The 21197-nt window shown below is 44.6% G+C and overlaps 2 protein-coding genes across 2 annotated transcripts; one reads left to right on the top strand and one right to left on the bottom strand.

The window, feature by feature from the left end:
- The first annotated feature begins 771 nt into the window (after positions 1–771).
- LOC124688309 (ATPase GET3B-like) lies at positions 772–4057 on the top strand. Its single transcript, XM_047222001.1, has 10 exons — positions 772–1131; positions 1220–1282; positions 1674–1784; positions 1927–2001; positions 2297–2365; positions 2447–2512; positions 3072–3146; positions 3235–3333; positions 3417–3551; positions 3663–4057. Exons 1-10 carry the CDS (start codon positions 772–774, stop codon positions 3798–3800), a joined length of 1191 nt encoding a protein of 396 aa, XP_047077957.1. The 3' UTR covers positions 3801–4057.
- Positions 4058–8247: 4190 nt separating this feature from the next.
- On the bottom strand, positions 8248–10423 carry LOC124690650 (pentatricopeptide repeat-containing protein At1g71490-like). Its single transcript, XM_047224009.1, has one exon. It carries the CDS (start codon positions 10421–10423, stop codon positions 8321–8323), a length of 2103 nt encoding a protein of 700 aa, XP_047079965.1. The 3' UTR covers positions 8248–8320.
- Positions 10424–21197: the final 10774 nt, after the last annotated feature.

Below are 21197 nucleotides of genomic sequence, written 5' to 3'. Positions count from 1 at the left end.
GATCATGCATCCAAGTAGCTTCTGATCTGTATCCCCCGACTAGTGTGGCCAATATCTTCGGTAATTGGCTCCATTGTATTGACCATAGATTTAGAATGTTTATTAGGGTGGGAGCGCTTGCCATTATATGGTCGCTATGGCTCTGCAGAAATGACAAAGTTTTTAATGATAAAAACGGTTCTCTCTTGCAGGTTATCTACAGATGTACCGCTCCTCCCCGTTCGTGGTATGCGCTGCAAAAGACGGAGAACCGCGGCCTCTTTACGGAGGTCTGTACACGGTTGGAGGATACGACGAGAGATACTTGTTCCCTACATGGTTGGCAGCATAATCTAAGGATTGAGCCTCCGCTTTCATCCTAGGCGTCTTAGAGTGCTCGTGTCTGATATGTAATTCGCTTTTTTTTATTTTCATTTGAGACTTTTATGATATTCGAACGGCTGTGTGCATTTTAGCAATGCAGATGTCGGGTGTAATTCATTATTCAAAGTAATAAAGCGTTCATTGTCAAAAAAAAATTAACAGCAGATCTGGTTTGAGCTGGGTTGGGCCCATACCACCACGAGTAGGCCGAACGGTTAAGTTTGTATCGGCCGGCTGACTTCACGAAGCCCAGAAAAGAAGAGATGGCCATTTGGCCTGCCTAGCGAGAGAGCGGCGTGGCAACGGGAGGCGCCGTGCTCCTCCTCCGCGGCTGCTGCCGTCGTCGTCACCCGTTAGAAAATCAGAAGCCAAACCCGAACAAACCCATCTCCCCCCTCATCCGCCACGATGCTCGCCACCGCGTCCCCGCGCCTCCACGCCGCGGCGCGCCGCCTCTCCCTGGCGGCGGCGCCCGCGGGGGCCCTGCCCGCACTACGCCTCCCCCGCAGCCGCCCCGTCCGCTACGTCTCGCTGCGCCTGCGCGCGTCCGCGCCCGCGTCCGCGGCCACCCCGTCGGGCAAGGAGGACCTCGGGTTCGAGGAGATGGCGGCCCGCACCGCGCGGCGCTACTACATGCTCGGCGGCAAGGGAGGCGTCGGCAAGACGAGCTGCGCGGCGTCGCTCGCCGTGCGCTTCGCCAACAGCGGCCACCCCACCCTCGTCGTCTCCACCGACCCCGCGCACTCGCTCAGCGATTCGTTCGCACAGGTCGGTTCGACTGCCCCCTTCCTTCAACACCTCCAATGACTTCGTCCTTGTGATGTGTGGTGACATTGCTACTGCCTGCTTGTCTTAGGATTTGACCGGAGGGGCTCTCGCCCCTGTGGAAGGCACTGATTCACCACTGTTTGCACTTGAGGTGAGTTACATTGGTATGTCTAACTGAGAAACTGCTCTATGCGACACCCCTATCTTGATGAACTGTAATGTTTTGTATTGTGCCGGTGATTTAAGCATGCTCTAATCTTGCAACCAATTGCTATCGTTAGTCTACTTTCCAGTGTTTGCAATTGCGATACCCTTCTCTTTGATACAACGTTAAAAGTACTAACTCAATGGACCCATTTCAATTTTGATAACTTGAAAACTTCTATGGTTAATAAATTTGAGAAAATACCCATATATCACATGGATTAATTATGTGGAACAACAAGTAGTGGGGGTTTGGTTTAATCATGTATCCAATTTATCCTAGGAATGTGATTGCTATGGATAGTGCTTGAATGTGGTGTTTTGCAATTTCGACGCAGATAAATCCTGAGAAGTCTCGCGAAGAGTTTCGGACAATAAATCAAAAGAATGGAGGGAGTGGAGTAAAAGATTTCATGGACGGCATGGGCCTAGGGATTCTTGCTGACCAGGTACATGGCCGTATTTCTGGTTATTTTTGTTACCAATACATCCATGGTCCATTCTGTTCAGCCATCATTCTCTTGTTCGTAAGTAGCCTGAATTGCTTTGTCCATCTTCGGCTTTGTAATTGTGATCTTATTAAACATACAGCTTGGGGAGTTAAAACTGGGGGAGCTATTGGACACACCACCTCCAGGATTGGATGAGGCAATAGCAATTTCTAAGGTAAAAAGAGATGACTTTGGGCTTTATTTTGTTTCCTCACAAAGCATATGGCCCTCGGTTCCGTCACTGAAATGACAGAACAAGAGTTCAGGTCTTCCAGCAAACAAAAAAACTAAAGAAAACACAACAGACATAAGATCCACATACCACAGCACCAGGCACCAAGCTAGGCCCACACAATCCTTTTTATTAAATGTACGGGGGAACACATATGTCTTTGAGCTTGTAGTCGCCCTAGTTCATCTGATTCTTCCACTTCTAACCTGTGATTTCCTATCTGTATGTCACACCCCAGGTTATACAATTCCTCGAAGCACCAGAATATAGCATGTTTAGCCGCATTGTATTTGACACAGCTCCTACGGTAATGACCATATCTCTGTGAATCAAAAGTTAACTCTCCACAATCACCTTATTGTGTATGGTTTGCTTCACCCATTGGCAGGGCCATACACTTCGGTTACTATCCTTGCCAGACTTCTTGGATGCATCAATTGGGAAGATCTTGAAGGTAGTTTATCTTTATTAGTGTCCTCAGCTATCATGTTAAGATGTAAGGACCACACAAGCATGCTATAGATTAAATCAGGGAAAGAGACAAAAAATGACTTACTTTGCATTACCCTACTTGTTTGCAATATCACTTCTGTTAGTTCGCTGGATAGATAGATTAGGAGGTAATGCATTTCTGCTGCTGTAAGCCTTCACCCATTTTGTGCTTGTTTGTGCAATTTCAGAGTTTCTGCTAATATGTGGAATTTGAAGGGTGCATATCCTGTTGTATATTCATCTAGTCATTATGCTGTTTCAGTCTATTTATATGGTGTTCATTGAAGTCTAATTTTTTGTCAGTGGCGTTTAATTTGACCTCACAAACCTCCCGTTCACCTGTCTAAATATCATGATTATTAGGCTTTTAAGAATGCATTTTGCCTATTCCATCCGGTTTCTCTGAAATTTAGGAGCAACTGGTATTTTACTGGAATGTTTCCTTCAAAACTCATTACAATAACTAGATGTTCCATCTAGCTGAGGCCTTTCATACTGATTTAGCTTTGTCTGTTGTCCAGCTTAGGAGCAAAATTGCTTCAGCAACATCAGCTATTAAATCAGTTTTTGGACAAGAAGTTCAACAGCAGGATGCAGTAAGTTCCTTGCGCAGTTCCTCTGGAACATATTTTTTCTTCACCAGCTAGGTGTTCAAAACTTTGAACTCATCTTCTACCTCTCAAGGCAAACAAATTGGAGCAACTCAGAGAAAGGATGGTCAAGGTGCGGGAGCTTTTTCGTGACACAGAGTCAACTGAATTTATTATAGTGACAATTCCAACGGTAAATTTAATCTCACTTCCCCCAGCCACTTCTGTATGTATATGTCTCGTTCTAATGGTTAGCCCCTTTGTTGCTCTTGTCAGGTCATGGCGATCAGTGAATCAGGAAGGTTACATTCTTCATTGCAAAAAGAAAGTGTTCCAGTAAGAAGACTCATCGTCAACCAAGTTCTACCACCTTCATCATCAGATTGTAAATTTTGTGCTATAAAAAGAAAGGTACAACATCCACTGTTCTGATAAATCATAATTTCAAATAATGATCTGCTTATTCTAGAAAGTAGAAACAACCAATGCACAAGGGCAACTTATTCATCTTGTTTTATGCAGGATCAAGCGCGTGCTTTGGATATGATAAAGAATGATCCAGAGTTGATGGAGTTGCATGTAATGCAAGCACCTCTTGTGGACATGGAAATCAGAGGTGTTCCTGCTCTCAAGTTTTTGGGTGATATAGTGTGGAAGTAACCTTAGTTTGCGGAAAGTAGGATAACTTCAGGGAAACTACTGGGGTGATACGATGTTAACTTTTTTACACCGTTAAACCGTTGATCCAATCCAAGAAACAGCATGAGCAGATCTGCAGAGCTACTGGATAGATTGCAGCTTAGCAGATGCACATGTACTAATCTGAGTAAATAACATCAAATCGGAGGATTTTGCTGAGCTAGCATCTGTGATTTGCTGACAGTAATATAGGATTGAAAAGGAAGGTGCTTCGATCACTTCTTATGTTCTTAAGTTGCGTAATTTGGCATGAAAGAAATGCACGCGTCTTTGGCCTTGTTTCCGCTCCTCCGCTGATTGTGCTTCAAAGAACTTAAAAAACATGCCGCGGATTGGTTTGCTGTCTGAGCAAAGCATTGGGGAATCATCGTTCTGGAACAATTGTTTTTTGTTTTATTTTCCTTATTTTAGCCTTGTGCGACCTGTAGCGAACCTTCTTCTTATGCCTGATAAATGGGGAATAGTTTTCCCGTATTTCAAAATACAGATGAATCCCATGTTTCTCACGACAACTTGATGTGTAAAATGTACTGGTGATCGTAAACTTGACATTGGTGCAATAACTTGTAGAAGGTGAATTCGACGGCCAGGGCTTCACCTTTTCCAAAAAAAAAGGTGAATTCAACGTGCTGAACTTGGACAAATGGTGTATGTTCTGTCCAGATTGGCTAACAAAAATACCTATTTGATTCAACGAGTTTTTATACAGGAGTTTTGGATGATTAGTTTCCTTAAAAGAATCATACATTGGTTGTTTGGTTAGTAATGTATGTTACTTCCTTTGTTCCACATTAATTGACTAACATTTGTATAGATTCATATAATTGACTAATTAATTTGGAATGGAGGAAGTAATATTTTCCTACACTATACTTAGAATCTTTCATCCGCTCAAACCTTCTGGAAAGAATGTAATAAAAAAACTTTGTGTAAACACAATTACCTTAGCGACATGGATCCTGCATTTTTTTCCATTCCTATGATTTTGAATTTTTTTTGCGAGATTATGCCAAAGGCATACCATAGCTTTATGGAAGATAGAAACTATTTACAAAAGTCAAAACCACTTTGTGAACAAAGGGATGAGCAACACACCCACCTAAACTCTAAAACTAGCTACTCACTGCATAGTTTCTCCCTCCGACACCTGTGCTAACCCAGCTACTGAGCTCCTCCAGGATGTGGTCAGCCAGCATATGAGGATTGCATTGCCTCATGGGGTTATTGAACACTCTTGCGTTGCGTTGTTTCCAAAGCGACCAGCCAGTTAGCATCACCAGGGCTGCAGAACATCAAAGAGTTCCTGCTCCTTTTTGAAGCTCACCCTCACCGTCAGCCACCGTTCCTCAAAGTGTCAGTGCTCTCCGGGACAGCAGCAGTTATGTTCCTCAAAATGGTAGTGCTCTCCAGGATGAGCGTTTGCATCTTTTTTGCGGGGTATGACTGTATGAGCGTTTACATCCTGATGACGCACACAAACAAAAATGTTACTGTACATGCGGATACCAATAGAGGCCAGAAGAGGCAGTGTATCATTAGGAAAACATTGCCTTCGAACATTAATCATGTCCAAGAGCATGGTCAGTCCAACCAGTAAATGCCAATTAATCATATGTCCCTTAGGAAGCCAAATGGCCCATATAGTCAGGAAACAGGATGCACACACACCGAAGTTGCTGAATCCAACCCGCAAAGGACTGATCATGTATTTTCATCTTTGAAAGAGCCAAGTTCAACCAATGAGACAGCACCTTCGGCAAAGAGGCGATGAACTTGTGTCGTCGTTACCACTTACTAGATATGTTAAGTGGAGGAAATATATCTGGTTTTCACACTGGAAAAGTACGAAGCAATGTTTGAGACACCAAAATCTCTTCATCTCTCTATTGAATTCAGTCAATTCAATAAAAACGCCTTCCAACGCCAAAGCCTCCTCTCAAAAACCACCATGATGTCTGCAGGATTTTCCGCAACATGGCAAACCACCAACAGAATCCTTGGCTAGCACCTCTGGCAGTAAACTGGCCATAATAACCACGAGGGGGTGATCAAGAAGGGAGTCGCCACAAGCAACTGCTGGGTTCTATTTGGCTAAACTCATGCACATGCAGTTGGTCCTCCAAATGCCACTAAGAACCACTCGACTGTGGTGGGATGGGAGTCGCCACAATGCCATCAGGAATAGCAACCGCGAGCACCACGACTAGTGCAATCCATCATATTTGCACCAGAACTGACATCCCTCTGAACATGTCATGGGGTTGGCCTTGGACCCAGCATATTACATCATTCAGCCGTAATCCAAGGTCAAACCTGTCACCAACCACCATGAAGCTATGCGTGATTCCAAGCTTCAAGATTTTTTCAAAATCCTGATTCTATCGATGATTCCCACCCACCACAATTCGCATGCCATGACCCGTGATCTATCAATCTACGCCTGCTAAGCAAACCTAGGCCAGCGTTGACGATATAGCGATCGGATCGAAGACCACCACTCACGTAGCCACCTTTGATTGCAAACCGCCCCCCCACTGATGAAGGAGAAACGAACCAGATGGGTCTTCCTTCCCTCAAAGTTGCAAAAATGACTTGCATCCAGTTTTGTTGCTTGAGGGCACAAAGTGGGGTGTCAGTTGGTTTGTTTCTTGAGAGTGCATTGATTTTATGTGGGTGGCTTTTAATACTCAAGCGGAAATACATACCATATAGATAGTAAAGCATGGCTGCTCGAAGCCGCCAGAGCAGCCCCTCCACGTCCTGGTACCGCTTGAAGCGGCCAGAGCAGCTCCTCCACGTCCTGGTGCCGCTCGAGACCACCTAGAGGCGATGGGGAAGCGTACAGATCTGGGCGTGGTTGAGTAAACTGGGAGCGCGTTGCTGAATCTACGGACCTCCTCGCTTCTCAGCTCGAACCACACCCAAGAGGCCCGATGAGACACGGTACCACAGGTGCCAGTGCCACAGCCAAAGCTGCCGAGGGGGCAGGGCGCGAGCTAGTGCATGACTCGCTGAGGCGGTGCAGAAGCTCAGGGAGGACCACGGAGGCGTCCTGAGAGGACAGACGATGGAGACAGCTAGGCCAGGCATCAAGCACCCCAGCAGTGGTGCCTCTGCAAGGGCAACCCAAACAATAGGGAAGTGGAGGGACATGAACGCGATGAAGGCAGTTCGTCAGTGCTAATGCGAAGAAGATAGCAGCCACGAACATGTTTTCCCCGCATGCAAACGGCATGTTGATGCATACGCAAACTCATCGCGGCGAATCCCACAGACATAGGGCCCCAACAACGGTAAACAAGGGAAGCAGCCAGAGCTCTTTATTTCTAGGGAGTGTAGGGTTTCGAAGGATAACCAGGATAGTAAATCTCAAACAAATATTACATTATTATATAGACCAAGAATACAGACTCGTCACTCCAATATCAAAAGACTATGCAACCATGAAAATGTTGCGACAACGTGGGATGAGCATATTACAAGCTTGTGTTACTAAGAAACTAAACTCGTAGCTAGGAGAATAAATGCAATCCACTATGTAATAGTCTTAGTAAGTTCTGTGAAGGCTTGATCCTTGCTATGTCTAGTTAGTTACGAGGAATTCCGTTTCAAGGGGGAGCACATGTCCCCACCACCATTTACCAAAAAAAAACATACAGTACTATATATTTATGTAAAATGCAAAATATTATATTCCTGATATCAACATAGAGAATAAGAAGTGGACAGACTTAGTACATAACTGCATATATAAGTTTGGCTGGTTGTCTTTTTTATTCATGATATCAGGGACAAATCTGATGCTGCAAATTAGCATGTTTACAAAATTCTATCTGCACTAGTACATCCATGAAGTTGTTACTATTTCTGAACTTTATATCATCAATTTCTAATGGGAATGCGGGGTCCAACAAACAATTGTCCATGCAAAATGCTATAGGCTTAAATAGCCGATAAAGAGCATAACAAATTAATCAATACATCCTTGCAAAAATTTCATCCTTCTGATGTCATCAGGCTTAAATCAAACAGGAGGACAAAAGGTGATGCACAGGGAGAAAATATTACCATCCTTTAGAAAGCCTTCTCTTTTCATGAGCAAAAGCTGGGAACTGGTGAACGTCGCCTGAAAGCAATTCACAATTAAGTCTTGACCAGAAGGTGCCAATAACGCCATGGATGCAAATTCATGTGTGCTGTGAAACAATACCTGAGAAGCATCACTTGCCAAGAGAAATGAGACTTGTACGCAATGGACATAGGCACAGTGCTTTCCGCAGGCCAACGCAGCACGCATGGATCAGTTTGAAACACATCTTGTTCAGTAGTCCATCTTCTAGCACCTACCTCGAGGAGACTATTTATAAATACATGTCTGCCTCTTTGTGTTATCACCTCCATGCTTTATTGTGCGATCTCAATATCGAGTTCATTCATGAACTGTGGTTTACATGAAAGAGCATAGTGGCCCTATCCTATGACTACTGGTTTTGATCTATGAGTACCTCTACTATGTCAAGATCACTACAATTACTGACATTCCTCATTTGTTCTGATAGTTCATCCAAAATCTCATAGATCTCTGGTGCTAGAGGGTTTGATCTATCTCCAACCAAAAAGGGGGTGAACCCATTACCAAGATCAGCCCATGCCAACCCAGGTGCTTTTGTGACACCTAAGTCACGCATCAGTTTCCTGACTGTTGCTAGCTCATCCCAGCAACCTGCAGCTGCATACATGTTAGCAATAAGAACATAGTGACCGGCATTCTCTGTCCTCATCTCCAACAGCCTCCTAGCTGCCCTTTCACCAACTTTTATGTTGCCTCTCTCGTGACAAGCCCCGACTAATGCTGCCCACATCGTGGATGTTGTAGGGAGAGAGCTGTCATTGAGCATTCCTTCTGCCTTTTCTATTAGCCCAGAACGCGCATATAAATCAACCATGCAAGAATAATGCTCCATCTGAGGCTTTATACCATATGAAGTGGTCATCTTATCGAAAAGCTCTTCTCCTTCGGTCACAAGTCCAGAGTGGCTACACGCAGTGAGTACAGTAACCATGCTTATGTGATCGGGCTTGATCCCACTATCAACCATCTGGTAAAAGATCCGTAGTGCAACCGATCCTTTCCCCTGCATCCCGTACCCTGCTATCATCGAAGTGTAGGATATCATATCACGGTCATCCATGGTATCAAAGACATTTTGCGCCACCAAGAGCCTCCCTGATTTGGAGTACATGTCAATAAGAGAGTTCCACAACAAGCGGTAGCCTTTGAACCCATGCTTGACGATGTGGGCGTGAAGCTCCTGCCCATGCTGCAGATTCGCAACACGGGCGCAGAGGGCTAGATACGTGACGACAGTAACATAATTAGGCTGTACACCCCCGCATACCATTTCGCGGAAAAGCTTGGAAGCCTCTTCCGCATCATCGGACAACGCAAAGCTGGCTATCATTGTGTTCCATGTCACCACACCTTTGCAACCCAGCAGCATTTCGAACAGCTTGCGAGCAGAGTCCATCTGCTTGCACCTGGCATACATGGTGATGAGCGCGTTGCCTACGCTCTCGACCGCGTCGCAGCGCACGCGGATCGCTAGCCCATGGATCTCCTTCCCCAGCCTCAGCCAGCCACTCCGTGAGCAAGCGTTTAGCCCGATCACAATTGTCACGAAGTCCACCTCCGCGCCGCCGTTTACCATCTCCCGGATCAGCTCGACCGCTGCCCTGTGGTCGCGCGCCTTGACGTGTACCCCGGCAATCGTGTTCCATGTCACTGAATGTGGCACCTCCGCCGAGGCGTCTGCTCGCATCCGTTGGAACAGGTCTACGGCCTGCCGCGATTGGCCAGCCGCCACATACCCGGAGATGATCGTGTTCCATGACACCGCGTCCCTGTGTGGCATTCCATCGAACACGGTGCGTGCGGCAACGAGGTCCCCGCACTTGGCGTACATGGAGACCAGCGCGTTCTGGAAAAACAGGTGCCCGTCCATCCCGCCCGCCGCGCCGTGCAGGTGCACCGCCCGCCCCTGCGCGAGGTCCCCGGCCTCGGCGCAGGCGCGGAGGACGGAAGGGTAGGTGAAGGCGTCCGGGAGCACGGCGTGGTTGGCCATTTCTTGGTAGGCGGCGAGGGCCTGGCGCGGGAGGCCGTGGCGGAGGCAGGCGGAGATGAGGATGTTGTAGGCGAGGGGGTAGGCGGACTCGGCGGCCAGGCGGGAGGCGTAGGGGAGCAGAGAGGGGTGGGAGGAGTAGAGGGAGAGGAGACGGGGGAGAAGGTCGGGGTGGCGAGAGAGGCCGAGGGAGAGGGAGAGTCCATGGAGCTGGGCGCCGAGGCGGAGGTGGGGGCGGTGGAGGTGGAGGAGAGAAGCGATGGGGCGGAGGAGGAAGTGGGAAGACGCAGGGAGGCGGTGGCGGAGGCGGGAGAAAGCGAGGAGAGGAAAGGGGAGGAGGCGGGCAGCTGCGGGGGAGGAGAGGGAGGCGAGGAGGGAGTGGAGAGAGTCGTCGTGGAAGGGTGTGGCAGGCGGCAGGGGAGGGGCCGGCGGGGGCCGTGGTAAGGGCGCCGCCGCGGCGGACATGGGTGGATGTTTTCTCGAAGTTCAGTGTGACGAACGGTGCCGATGATGTTCCGCTGTTTTTTTTTTTTTTTTTTTTTGCGAGGAAGATGTTCCGCTGTTTTGGAAGAGCATCTCGCGTCCCCGGAACCGCCGTCCGGTAACACAGCCTGATGAAACTTTTTGGGAAAGCCCTTCTGTTTTAAGTCGCGTCTCTTACATAGAATTTTTTTAAAAAAAGTTAAATTTAACCGGAAAACACTCGAATTTTTGTAAGCTTATATATTACAAAATATTGAATAAAATTCGTTTAAATTCAAATATAAAATAAACTAATGGCGCCTGCGGAGTTGTAGTTCTCGTTGTGCATGACGTCTTGCTTGCCGTGCGGGTCGGCTGGCTTGTCGGTGGGCTCGTTCTTCACCGTTCCGCTAGCCTAGCGTCACCGTCGTTGCGTGTGAGGTCGACAAGTGGTCTGCCGCTCTCTCGGATGGACATGGCGATCATGTCCTCCATGTTCCCCGCCCATGCACTGCGGTCGTTCACTGAGGACATGTAGGCGTCGTTGTATCCTGGAGTGTCATCGGGGTCATCACTGCTTGCGAAGAGGCGTCGGACGAACGCCATCATCTCGTCCTCTTTCTTCACCTTCGGCTTCGGGACGAGGGGGTGGTGCTACCACGGGTGGCCCGCTGCCGGGGCACCGGCTCGCGGATCGATATATCATCGCAGCTGCCACGTCTGCGCTGGAGCATATGCGTCTCGTACTCCTCCTTCAACTCACGCCTCGGCAAGGGACATGGAGACGCGGTAGGAGAGGACGACGGTGTCAAGCGCTCCGGTCCTGGCGACGAAGAGTGGGAGGACGACGAACGCGAGTTCTTCTCCCTCAGAAGCCACCGCGATGGCGATGGCGGCAGGGACGGCGGCATCTCTAGCCTCGGGGCGCCGTTGAGGACAACGGAGATGGTGCGCCCTGGCACGCCCTAGAAACGGACGCGACCATCCTTGTTCAAGGACGTGAGTGGCCCGATGAGGCCGTCAACGCTGCATAGCTCTTCCTCGTGGCGTCATGCGAAGAAAACGACCCACAAGGCGTCGTTATCGCTGACGGCCCAAGTGGGGTCTGCACGCTCCTCCGGGCTCAGGCGGCGTTGCTGAGCCTTGATCTTGTCGTGCCACTGATCAGTACATGGCGCGGGTGCAGGCGAGACGCCGATCCCATTGACGGCCATCTTCCAGCCGCCACTGCTCAGCAAGCACATGTCCGACGGCACACCATAGCGCACCTCGTACAGCGCTCATGCCTCCGCAACGGTGAGGGTGCCGCGTCTGAATCCGTTGGAAACAAGAATGTTAGACATGGCTGGTGTGTGTGGGAGAGGCGCGAATGGTGTGGAATCGCCGAGACGGCGTGTGTGCCTTTTATACAGCAGCGGCAAGCGAAGCGGCGGGGCCGGTTGGTCGCAATAACCTCGGTGCGGATGGCCACGCGGCCATGCACGATGAGACGCTTCGCTACGTCGCCTGAGGAAACTGCACGTCTAACTGGGAAAGTTGCAGGGCCATTACGCTACTTGACCAGAGGTAGGCGATAGGTTAAACCCTGTGTGCATGCATCTGCGTCGCAGACGAGGCTGGCCCGCAACTCGTGACGCGTGTTTTAGTTGCTCTCGGCACCCCCGCAACGTCCCTTGTGTAGAGAGGATGAGCATGGGCGCCGGACACTGATGACCCACAAGTATAGGGGATCGCAACAGTCTTCGAGGGAAGTAAAACCCAATTTATTGATTCGACACAAGGGGAGCCAAAGAATATTTGTAAGCCTTAACAGCGGAGTTGTCAATTCAGCTGCACTGGAAACGAGACTTGCTCGCAAGAGTTTATCAGTAGCAACAGCTTTATAGCGATAGCGATAGTGAAATATAAGCAACAATGTAACAAAGACAGCAGTAGTGATTATAGTAAACAGCAGGATTAAAATACTGTAGGCACAGGGATGGATGAACGGGCGCTGCATGGATAAGAGAACTCATGTAACAATCAAGGTAGGGCATTTGCAGATAATAATAAAATAGTATCTAAGTACTAAACAATTATAGGCATGTGTTCCGTATATAGTCGTACGTGCTCGCAATGAGAAACTTGCACAACATCTCCTGTCCTACCAGCCGGTGGCAGCCGAGCCTCTAGGGAATCTACTGGTAATTAAGGTACTCCTTTTAATAGAGCACCGGAGCAAAGCATTAACACTCCGTGAACACATGTGATCCTCATATCACCGCCTTCCCCTCCGTTGTCCCAATTTCTGTCACTTTGGGGCCTCGGGTTCCGGACAGCAATATGTGTATACAACTTGCAGGTATGATCATAAAACAATGAATATCATCATGAAACAATAACATGTTCAGATCTGAGATCATGGCACTCGGGCCCTAGTGACAAGCATTAAGCATAACAAGTTGCAACAATATCATAAAAGTACCAATAACGGATACTAGGCACTATGCCCTAACAATCTTATGCTATTACATGACCAATCTCATCCAATCCCTACAATCCCCTTCAGCCTACAGCGGGGGAATTACTCACACATGGATGGGGGAAGCATGGCTGGTTGATGGAGAGGCGTCGGTGGTGATGATGGCGATGATCTCCTCCAATTCCCCGTCCCGGCGGAGTGCCAGAACGGAGTTTCTGGTCCCGAGACGGAGTTTCGCGATGGCGGCGGTGTTCTGGATGTCTTCTGGCAATTTCGTCTAACCCCCGTGCGTTTTTAGGTCGAAACCCTTAAGTAGTCGAAAGGGGGGCGTCGGAGGCTTGCCGAGGCGCCGCCACCATAGGCCGGCGCGGCCCAGGGGCCCACCGCGCCGCCTTGTGGGGTGGGCGCCTCGTGGCTCCCCTCCTTCTGGTCTTCTGGCTCCGTTAATCTTCTGTGAAAATAGGCCCATTGGAATTAATCCCGGGGATTTTCCTGAAAGTTGAGTTTCTGCACAAAAACAAGACACTAGGACAATTCTGCTGAAAATAGCGTTAGTCCGTGTTAGTTGTATCCAAAATACACAAATTAGAGGCAAAACAATAGCAAAAGTGTTCGGGAAAGTAGATATGTTTTGGACGTATCAACTCCCCCCAAGCTTAGCTTATTGCTTGTCCTCAAGCAATTCGATTAACAACCGAGTGCGATAAAAGAACTTTCACGAACACATTTGTTCATATGATGTAAATATTCTCATGATATGGACAAGTACTTAGGCAATTCATAATAAGATACATGCAAATAAAGTCATCTAATAGCTATGTCAATCATGGAAAAGGTACCAACAAATTAATAATAAGCATCATGAATCATGTCTATCCAGCAAGATTGCAATGTTCATAAAAGGATATGATAAAGTGGTATCTCGCTTGCCCGTATTTGTACAGCAAAACATAAATGCCCGGGCACCTTTGAAGTTCATGGAAAGACTGGAAGTAGAGATTATCAAAGATAAAAGCATCAAAGTTATACCACAGCTGATCATATTTTGGGACAAGCATATTATACTAAGAATGACAGTTGTGCTCTCAAGAAAGTACTCAAAGAAAGGATGGTGACTCAACATAAAAGTAAAAGATTGACCCTTCGCAGAGGGAAGCAGGGATTAACATGTGCTAGAGCTTTTCATTTTTCTAAAGACAGAAGTAAAATTGTTTTGAGAGGTGTTTGTTGTTGTCAACGAATGATAGTGGGCACTCTAACTACCTCGTCAACCAGACTTTCAAGAGCGGCTCCCATGAAGGATGTTATCTCTACCAGCAAGGTAAATCATCTCTCTTCTCTTTTGTTTACACACGTATTTTAGTTTCATTATGGATGACACTCCCCCAACCTTTGCTTACACAAGCCATGGCTAACCGAATCCTCGGGTGCCTTCCAACATTCACATACCATGGAGGAGTGTCTATTTGCAAATTAAGTTGCTTACCGATAAATCGGGGCAAAACATGTGAAGAGAATTATTGATGAAAGTTAATTAATTGGGGCTGGGAACCCCGTTGCCGACTCTTTTTGCAAAATTATTGGATAAGCGGATGTGCCACTAGTCCATTGGTGAAAGTCCGTCGAGAGTAAATGACAAGGTTGAAAGATAAAACACCACATACTTCCTCATGAGCTATAAAACATTAACACAAATTGAGAAGTACTTTGAAGGTTTAAAGGTAGCACATGAGAATTTACTTGGAATGGTTTGAAATGCCATGCATAGGTATTTATGGTGGACACTTTGGAATAACTTGGTTTTCAGGGGGTTTGGAAGCACGAGCAGCGTTCCCGCTCAGTACAAGTGAAGGCTAGCAATAGACTGGGAAGCGACAATCAAGAGAGCAATAATTGTCATAATCATGCTTGCGACAAAATAAATTAACAGAGGCATAAAAGTGATACAAGAACTCTGAGGCAAAGTAAATCATCGAGGCTTAATTGACTTTTGTTCGGTCATATGCATGCGTGAGCATGTGCCAAGTTGATTCAAGTGAATTATTCAGAGGAGGATACCACAATGTCATACCTATCTATGAATAAAACAATGCAAGCAAATATTTATGACATGCTACTCATATTAATAAATTGGAGCTAAACATGAGAGATCATAAAGTACTAGACTTCATTAAATGACATATACCTCACATGAACCAACTAAGCATGCTCACATGGATGAGTATATGTACAAAAATGAAAACAAATAGAGTTCATACCAGCCTCTCACCACAGTCGAGTTGTCGTAGATCGTCATTATTGCCTTTCACTTGTGTAGCTTGAATAATATGGAATGAAAACCAAGCTCCAACCACCGGAGACCGCTGAACTCCATAATGAACTTTACAAAACCAAAGAAGAACCACAAATATTTTTGGTGTTTTCGAATTGGAAACAAGAACAAAAGGAAACAGGCAAACAAAGCAAAATCTTTTTGGATTTTCTCATAGCAAACCAACGATAGCAAATAAAGCAAAATAGGAACAAGAAACCAAAATAAACAAATGGTAAAGAGAAACAACAGAAATATTTTTGGTCTTTTTGTGTTTTAGGAAAGAAACAAAGCAAAAACAAGAAAATGAAAACTAAAAGAGTCACATAAACACAAAGTAGCAGAAATTCGTCAAACTTGACAGCAGTACAATAATCTATTTTTATGAAAAAATCTTCCGCTGCTCAACTAGAAAAGTGCTTAACTAATGAAAGTTAGATAATAACCTGGGGAATATGCACAAAAATTGGCTTCGCAAAATAACGTTCTGGCTGTTTTTGGGATTTTTTTTGGTATCAGTCCAGAATCTATTTTCAAACAGCACTTCCCCAAATATCATCTCCCTCTTATTAGAAATCACCTTAAGAAGCTAAACAAGTATGTACAAGTATCCGGCAATTGTAATATGCAATGAATGAGTGATGCCGGTATACCTCCCTCAAGCTTAGGCTTTTGGCCTAAGTGGAGATCAATCCCATGGTGCCCATGAAGTGGCACCTCCGTAGTATGACGAAGAAGGATCCTCGTTCGGGTATGTGCTGGAAGACGCACCAGGATACGTGACGGTGTACCCGTAGGAGGGCTCGGCGTCCTCAGAGTCATGCTGCTGGTGGAAACCATGTATCCTCAGCTGCTCATCCACCTCTTCCTTAGAGCGCGACCACGGTCTCCTGTGAACACTGAACAAATCGGTCTGCGGCAAAGGGATTTCCTTCTCATCCTCGTCAATAAACAACATTTTATAGACAATATTTTCTAAACTAGAGTCAGTTGTGACAAATTGGTGACTCTTCATAGCAGCAATATCAAGAGTAGGATCAAGAGGAAGATCTAGATATGCCATAATACGTGAGGCAACAATTCCTCCAAAAATAGGCCCCTTATTGGAATAAACGACGAGCAACAAGAGCACCAAGATGATAAGGTGTATCTCCAGTAAGTGGAGCAACTAGAAAAGCAAGATGATAACTAGAAATGTTGCTAGTGTTCTCCCTACCAAGAATGCTAGTAGCAAGATAGTAAGCGAAATATCTAATAGCAGGGAGTTGAATGTTTCTTATCTTGCCACGCTGAATGGTGCGGCTATCATCGTTGGTGACTTCTCGATAGAGTTCCGACAAAGCTTTGGGGCTTTTCTCGATCTTCTTCGCTGTACCTACAGGAGTAATATCCAATGCAACACAAAAATCCTTCAACTTCATAGTAATAGGCCTATCATAAATCCTAAATGAAATTGATGGTGTGAAGTGTGTGTTGTTGAACTTAAAGCTTTCAACAAAAATTTTAGTTAGCATGTAGTATTGACTCCTCTCATCTTCCATATAGGTAGATAAGCCCACATTATTGATGAGGAACAAGAAGTCATCAAGCAGCCCTGCATTACGCAAAAAGTCATAGCATGGAAAGGATGAAGCATTAGGAACTCCATTATCCTCTTCAACTTCGAAGCTCGGTGCGATGAGATCCTCATTATAGGATCGTCTAATTCGAGTGGCTGCCCTTGAGGGCCTCCCCGTGCTTGTCGTCTCTCTTTCGAACACTTCTCCAAAGGTATGGTTATGCATCTTCTTTTTCTGAAATTTTTCAACAAACATTATAAAAGTTGATTTGGAGACATATAAATGAGGGAAACTACATAGGAACTTGGTAGAGTACTAAACATGCATCAAAACTAATTTTTACAACTTAGAACAAGCATGCAAGCTCACTTAACATGTTACCTACAGCAGCAAAATACTCAAGATATACTCAACCAAACAAAATTCTATTTGGATAATCGGAGGAGTCACATACCGGAGAGCAAATGTGCCAAATTTCAGATAGAAATTTGGGCTGAGCAAAGAGATCAAAGAATCCTGAGCTCTTGAGCAAAAACGCGAGTGAGAGAAAGTTGGTACGAGTTTTTTTGGGAGAGAGAGTAGAATGGGAGGAAGAGATGACTTAGTGGGGCAAGGAGGGGCCCACACCACAGGGTGGCGCGCCCCCCTCCTTGGCCGCGCCGGCTCATGGGGGGCAGCCCTGGGGTGCCCCACTGGTCAGCCCCAGGCACTCCCAGGTTGGTCTTCGAAAAATAAGACCAACGGTATAATTTTTGTAAATTTTTTAGAACTTCGAAAAACGCACATTTTTAGGTGTTAAAATTATTATTACAGGGCAGAAAAAGATTTTCAAACTTCTAAACAACTTAAGCATCTTGCAAAACAAGTGGTACTACAGCAAGTAAAACAAGTGGAGAAAGAAAGAAATGTTGTTTAGCTCTTCTATGCATATAAAATATACTTGTTAACAAGGTTGATCAAGTCTTGCCACCAAATAATTTTTACATGTCATAAGAAGAAATAAACCTCAAATCAATCATGTTACCTTATATTGTATTGCTATGGATCCAATCACAAGAGTTTGATATTCTTCTTTAGGCTCATATGTCGGACAATCAATATCTCCCACTTTGATAGATCTCAAATTAGAAATTGTATTAACTCCATATACTTTATCAATCCTCTTGGGAAAATAAACAGTATGTTCCTTGTCATCAACATTGAAAGTGACTTTTCCTTTATTGCAAACAATAACAGCCCATGCAGTGTTAAGAAAAGGTCTTCTAAGAATAATAGACATATTATCATCTTCGGGCATTTCCAACACAACAAAATCAGTTAATATTAAGCAATTTTGAGTAACTTGAACAGGAACATCCTCACATACACCAACAGGAACAGCAGTAGATTTATCAGCCATTTGCAAAGATATATCAGTTGGTATAAATTTATCTAAATCAAGTCTCTTGTAAAGAGAAAAAGGCATAACACTAACTCCTCGCTCCCAAATCACATAGAGCAGTTCTAACATAATTATTCTTGATGGAACAAGGAATAGTCGGTATACCTGGTCGCCCAGACTTCTTTGGAACTTTGCCATTGAAAGAGTAATTAGCGAGCATAGTGGAAATCTCCTCATTAGGAATTTTCCTTTTGTTAGAGACAATATCTTTCATATACTTTGAATAAGGAGGCAATTTAATAGCATCGATCAAAGGGATTTGCAAGAACAAAGGTTTCATCCAATCACAAAATTTATTATAGTGTTCTTCTTCCTTTGATTTTAGTTTCTTGGCAGGAAAAGGCATTTGCTTTTGAACCCAAGGTTCTCTTTCATTACCATGTTTCTTAGCAATAAAATCTTCTTTAGTGTACTTTTTATTTTTAGCATGCTTTTTCAGGTTCATCTTCAACCTCTTCTTTATCAGAAGGATCATTCTTATCATTATCTTTATCATGTTCATTACCACTTTCAATTTCAGCATCAGAAATAGAAATACTATTAGGATCATTAACATGCTCAGAGGATTCTACAACAGTTTTATGTTTCTTCTTCTTTTTCTTAGAAGGAGCACTAATTTCTTTAGTTCGTTGAGAATCTTGTTCAACTCTTTTGGGATGCCCCTCAGGATATAGAGGATCCTGAGTAGAAACACCACCTCTAGTTGTTACTTCATAAGCATGTTTTTCTTTAGAACTATTTTTTAACAAGTCATTTTGCACTTTAGTGAGTTGATCAATTTGAGTTTGAACCATATGAAAATATTTAACAAGCATCTTAACATCATTGGAGGTTCTCTCCACAATATCATGCAATTCACTAATAGCTCAAGAATTTTCCATTAAATGATTGTCTACTCTCATATTAAAATTATCTTGCTTAACAATATAATTATCAAACTCATCTAAACATTGATCGGGAGGTTTTGAGTACGGAATATCTTCCCTACTAAAGCGTTGAAGAGAATGTACCTCAATCATGGATGAAGGGGGAGTTATCTTACATAAATCTTCTATGGGAGGTAAATTCTTCACATCTTCAGATTTAATACCTTTCTCCTTAAGAGATTTCTTGGCTTCCCTCATATCTTCATCATTTAATTTAATCATACCCCTCTTCTTCAATATTAGCGTTGGAGCTGGCTCAGGTGTAGTCCAATCATCATGATTCCGGCCTATTTTAGCCAATAATTCTTCCGCTTCGTCTGGAGTTCTTTTCCTGAAAACACAACCAGCACAACTATCCAGGTATGCCCTAGACTCAATGGTTAGTCCACTATAAAATATATCAAGTAGGTCATGCTTTTCCAAATCATGTCCAGGCCGAGCTCTGATAAGAGAGCAAAATCTTGCCCAAGCTTCAGGCAATTTCTCTCCATCTTCCTGGTCAAAACTATAAATTTTCTGCAAAGCAATATGTTGAGCACTAGCAGGAAAGTATTTCCGAAAGAAAACATCAAGCAAACCACTTGGACTATCAATAGAATCAGGAGGCAAACTATTATACCAAGTTTTAGCATCATCCTTTAATGAGAAAGGAAAAAATTTAGCAACAAAATAAGTACGCTTCTTGGTATCATCAGAAAACAAGCTTCTCAGAGTAGACAGCTCAATCATGTGTTCTACAACACTTTCTTTTTCAGTACCACAAAAAGGTGTTTTCTCAACAATAGATATATGAGATAAATCAAGAGAAAAATCATAATCCTTATCCTTAATGTTTATAGGAGATGTGGCAAATTTAGGATCGAGAGACAGTTTATATCTAACGAGCACGTTGTGCAAGAAGCTTTTTAATATTACTTGCATCAGTAGTAGCATTGCATTTATTAATAAAATCATCATCAAGTTCCACATAATCTTCATCAAGATCATCACTAGAGTATTCTATAGACTCAGGTGAATTAACAGGTGTAACAGTATTTTCATTAGGAATTTCAGTATTTTCAATTTGTCTAGACCTAGCAATTATAGCATCTTGAAAAGGACCTAATGAACCATTATCATCAAGCACAGTAGAAGCATCATCAAAATTATCAGAAGAATTTTCAGTTTCAGCAGAAGTACCAACACGTGAAGCTTGTGGTGGTGAAACAAGTTGACTTATCACAGATGGTGAATCAAGAGCAGCAGAGGTACTCAGAGTTGTACCTTTTCTTGTAGTGGATGGTAATATGGCGACTTCAGTATCGCGAGGTTTACCCATGATGGAGAATTTGCAGCGATCAATATCAATCCAGGTGAACTTGCAAATAAAGCTATGCTCCCCGGCAACGGCGCCGGAAAATAGTCTTGATGACCCACAAGTATAGGGGATCGCAACGGTCTTCGAGGGAAGTAAAACCCAATTTATTGATTCGACACAAGGGGAGCCAAAGAATATTTGTAAGCCTTAACGACGGAGTTGTCAATTCAATTGCACCGGGAAACGAGACTTGCTCGCAAGAGTTTATCAGTAGCAACAGTTTTATAGCAGTAGCAGTAGTGAAATATCAGCAACAGTGTAACAAAGACAGCAGTAGTGATTATAGTAAATAGCAGGATTAAAATAATGTAGGCACAGGGATGGATGAACGGGCGCTGCATGGATAAGAGAACTCATGTAACAATCAAGGTAGGGCATTTGCAGATAATAATAAAACAATATCTAAGTACTAAACAATTATAGGCATGTGTTCTGTATATAGTCGTACGTGCTCGCAATGAGAAACTTGCACAACATCTTCTGTCCTACCAGCCGTTGGCAGCCGGGCCTCTAGGGAATCTACTGGTAATTAAGGTACTCCTTTTATAGAGCACCGGAGCAAAGCATTAACACTCCATGAACACATGTGATCCTCATATCACCGCCTTCCCCTCCGGTTGTCCCAATTTCTGTCACTTTGGGGCCTCGGGTTCCGGACAGCAATATGTGTATACAACTTGCAGGTATGATCATAAAACAATGAATATCATCATGAAACAATA

Source organism: Lolium rigidum, chromosome 2 (assembly GCF_022539505.1).
Source record: "Lolium rigidum isolate FL_2022 chromosome 2, APGP_CSIRO_Lrig_0.1, whole genome shotgun sequence".
NCBI lineage: Eukaryota > Viridiplantae > Streptophyta > Magnoliopsida > Poales > Poaceae > Lolium > Lolium rigidum.
Note: the sequence above shows the minus strand (reverse complement) of the source record. Positions and strands in the feature narration are given on the sequence as shown.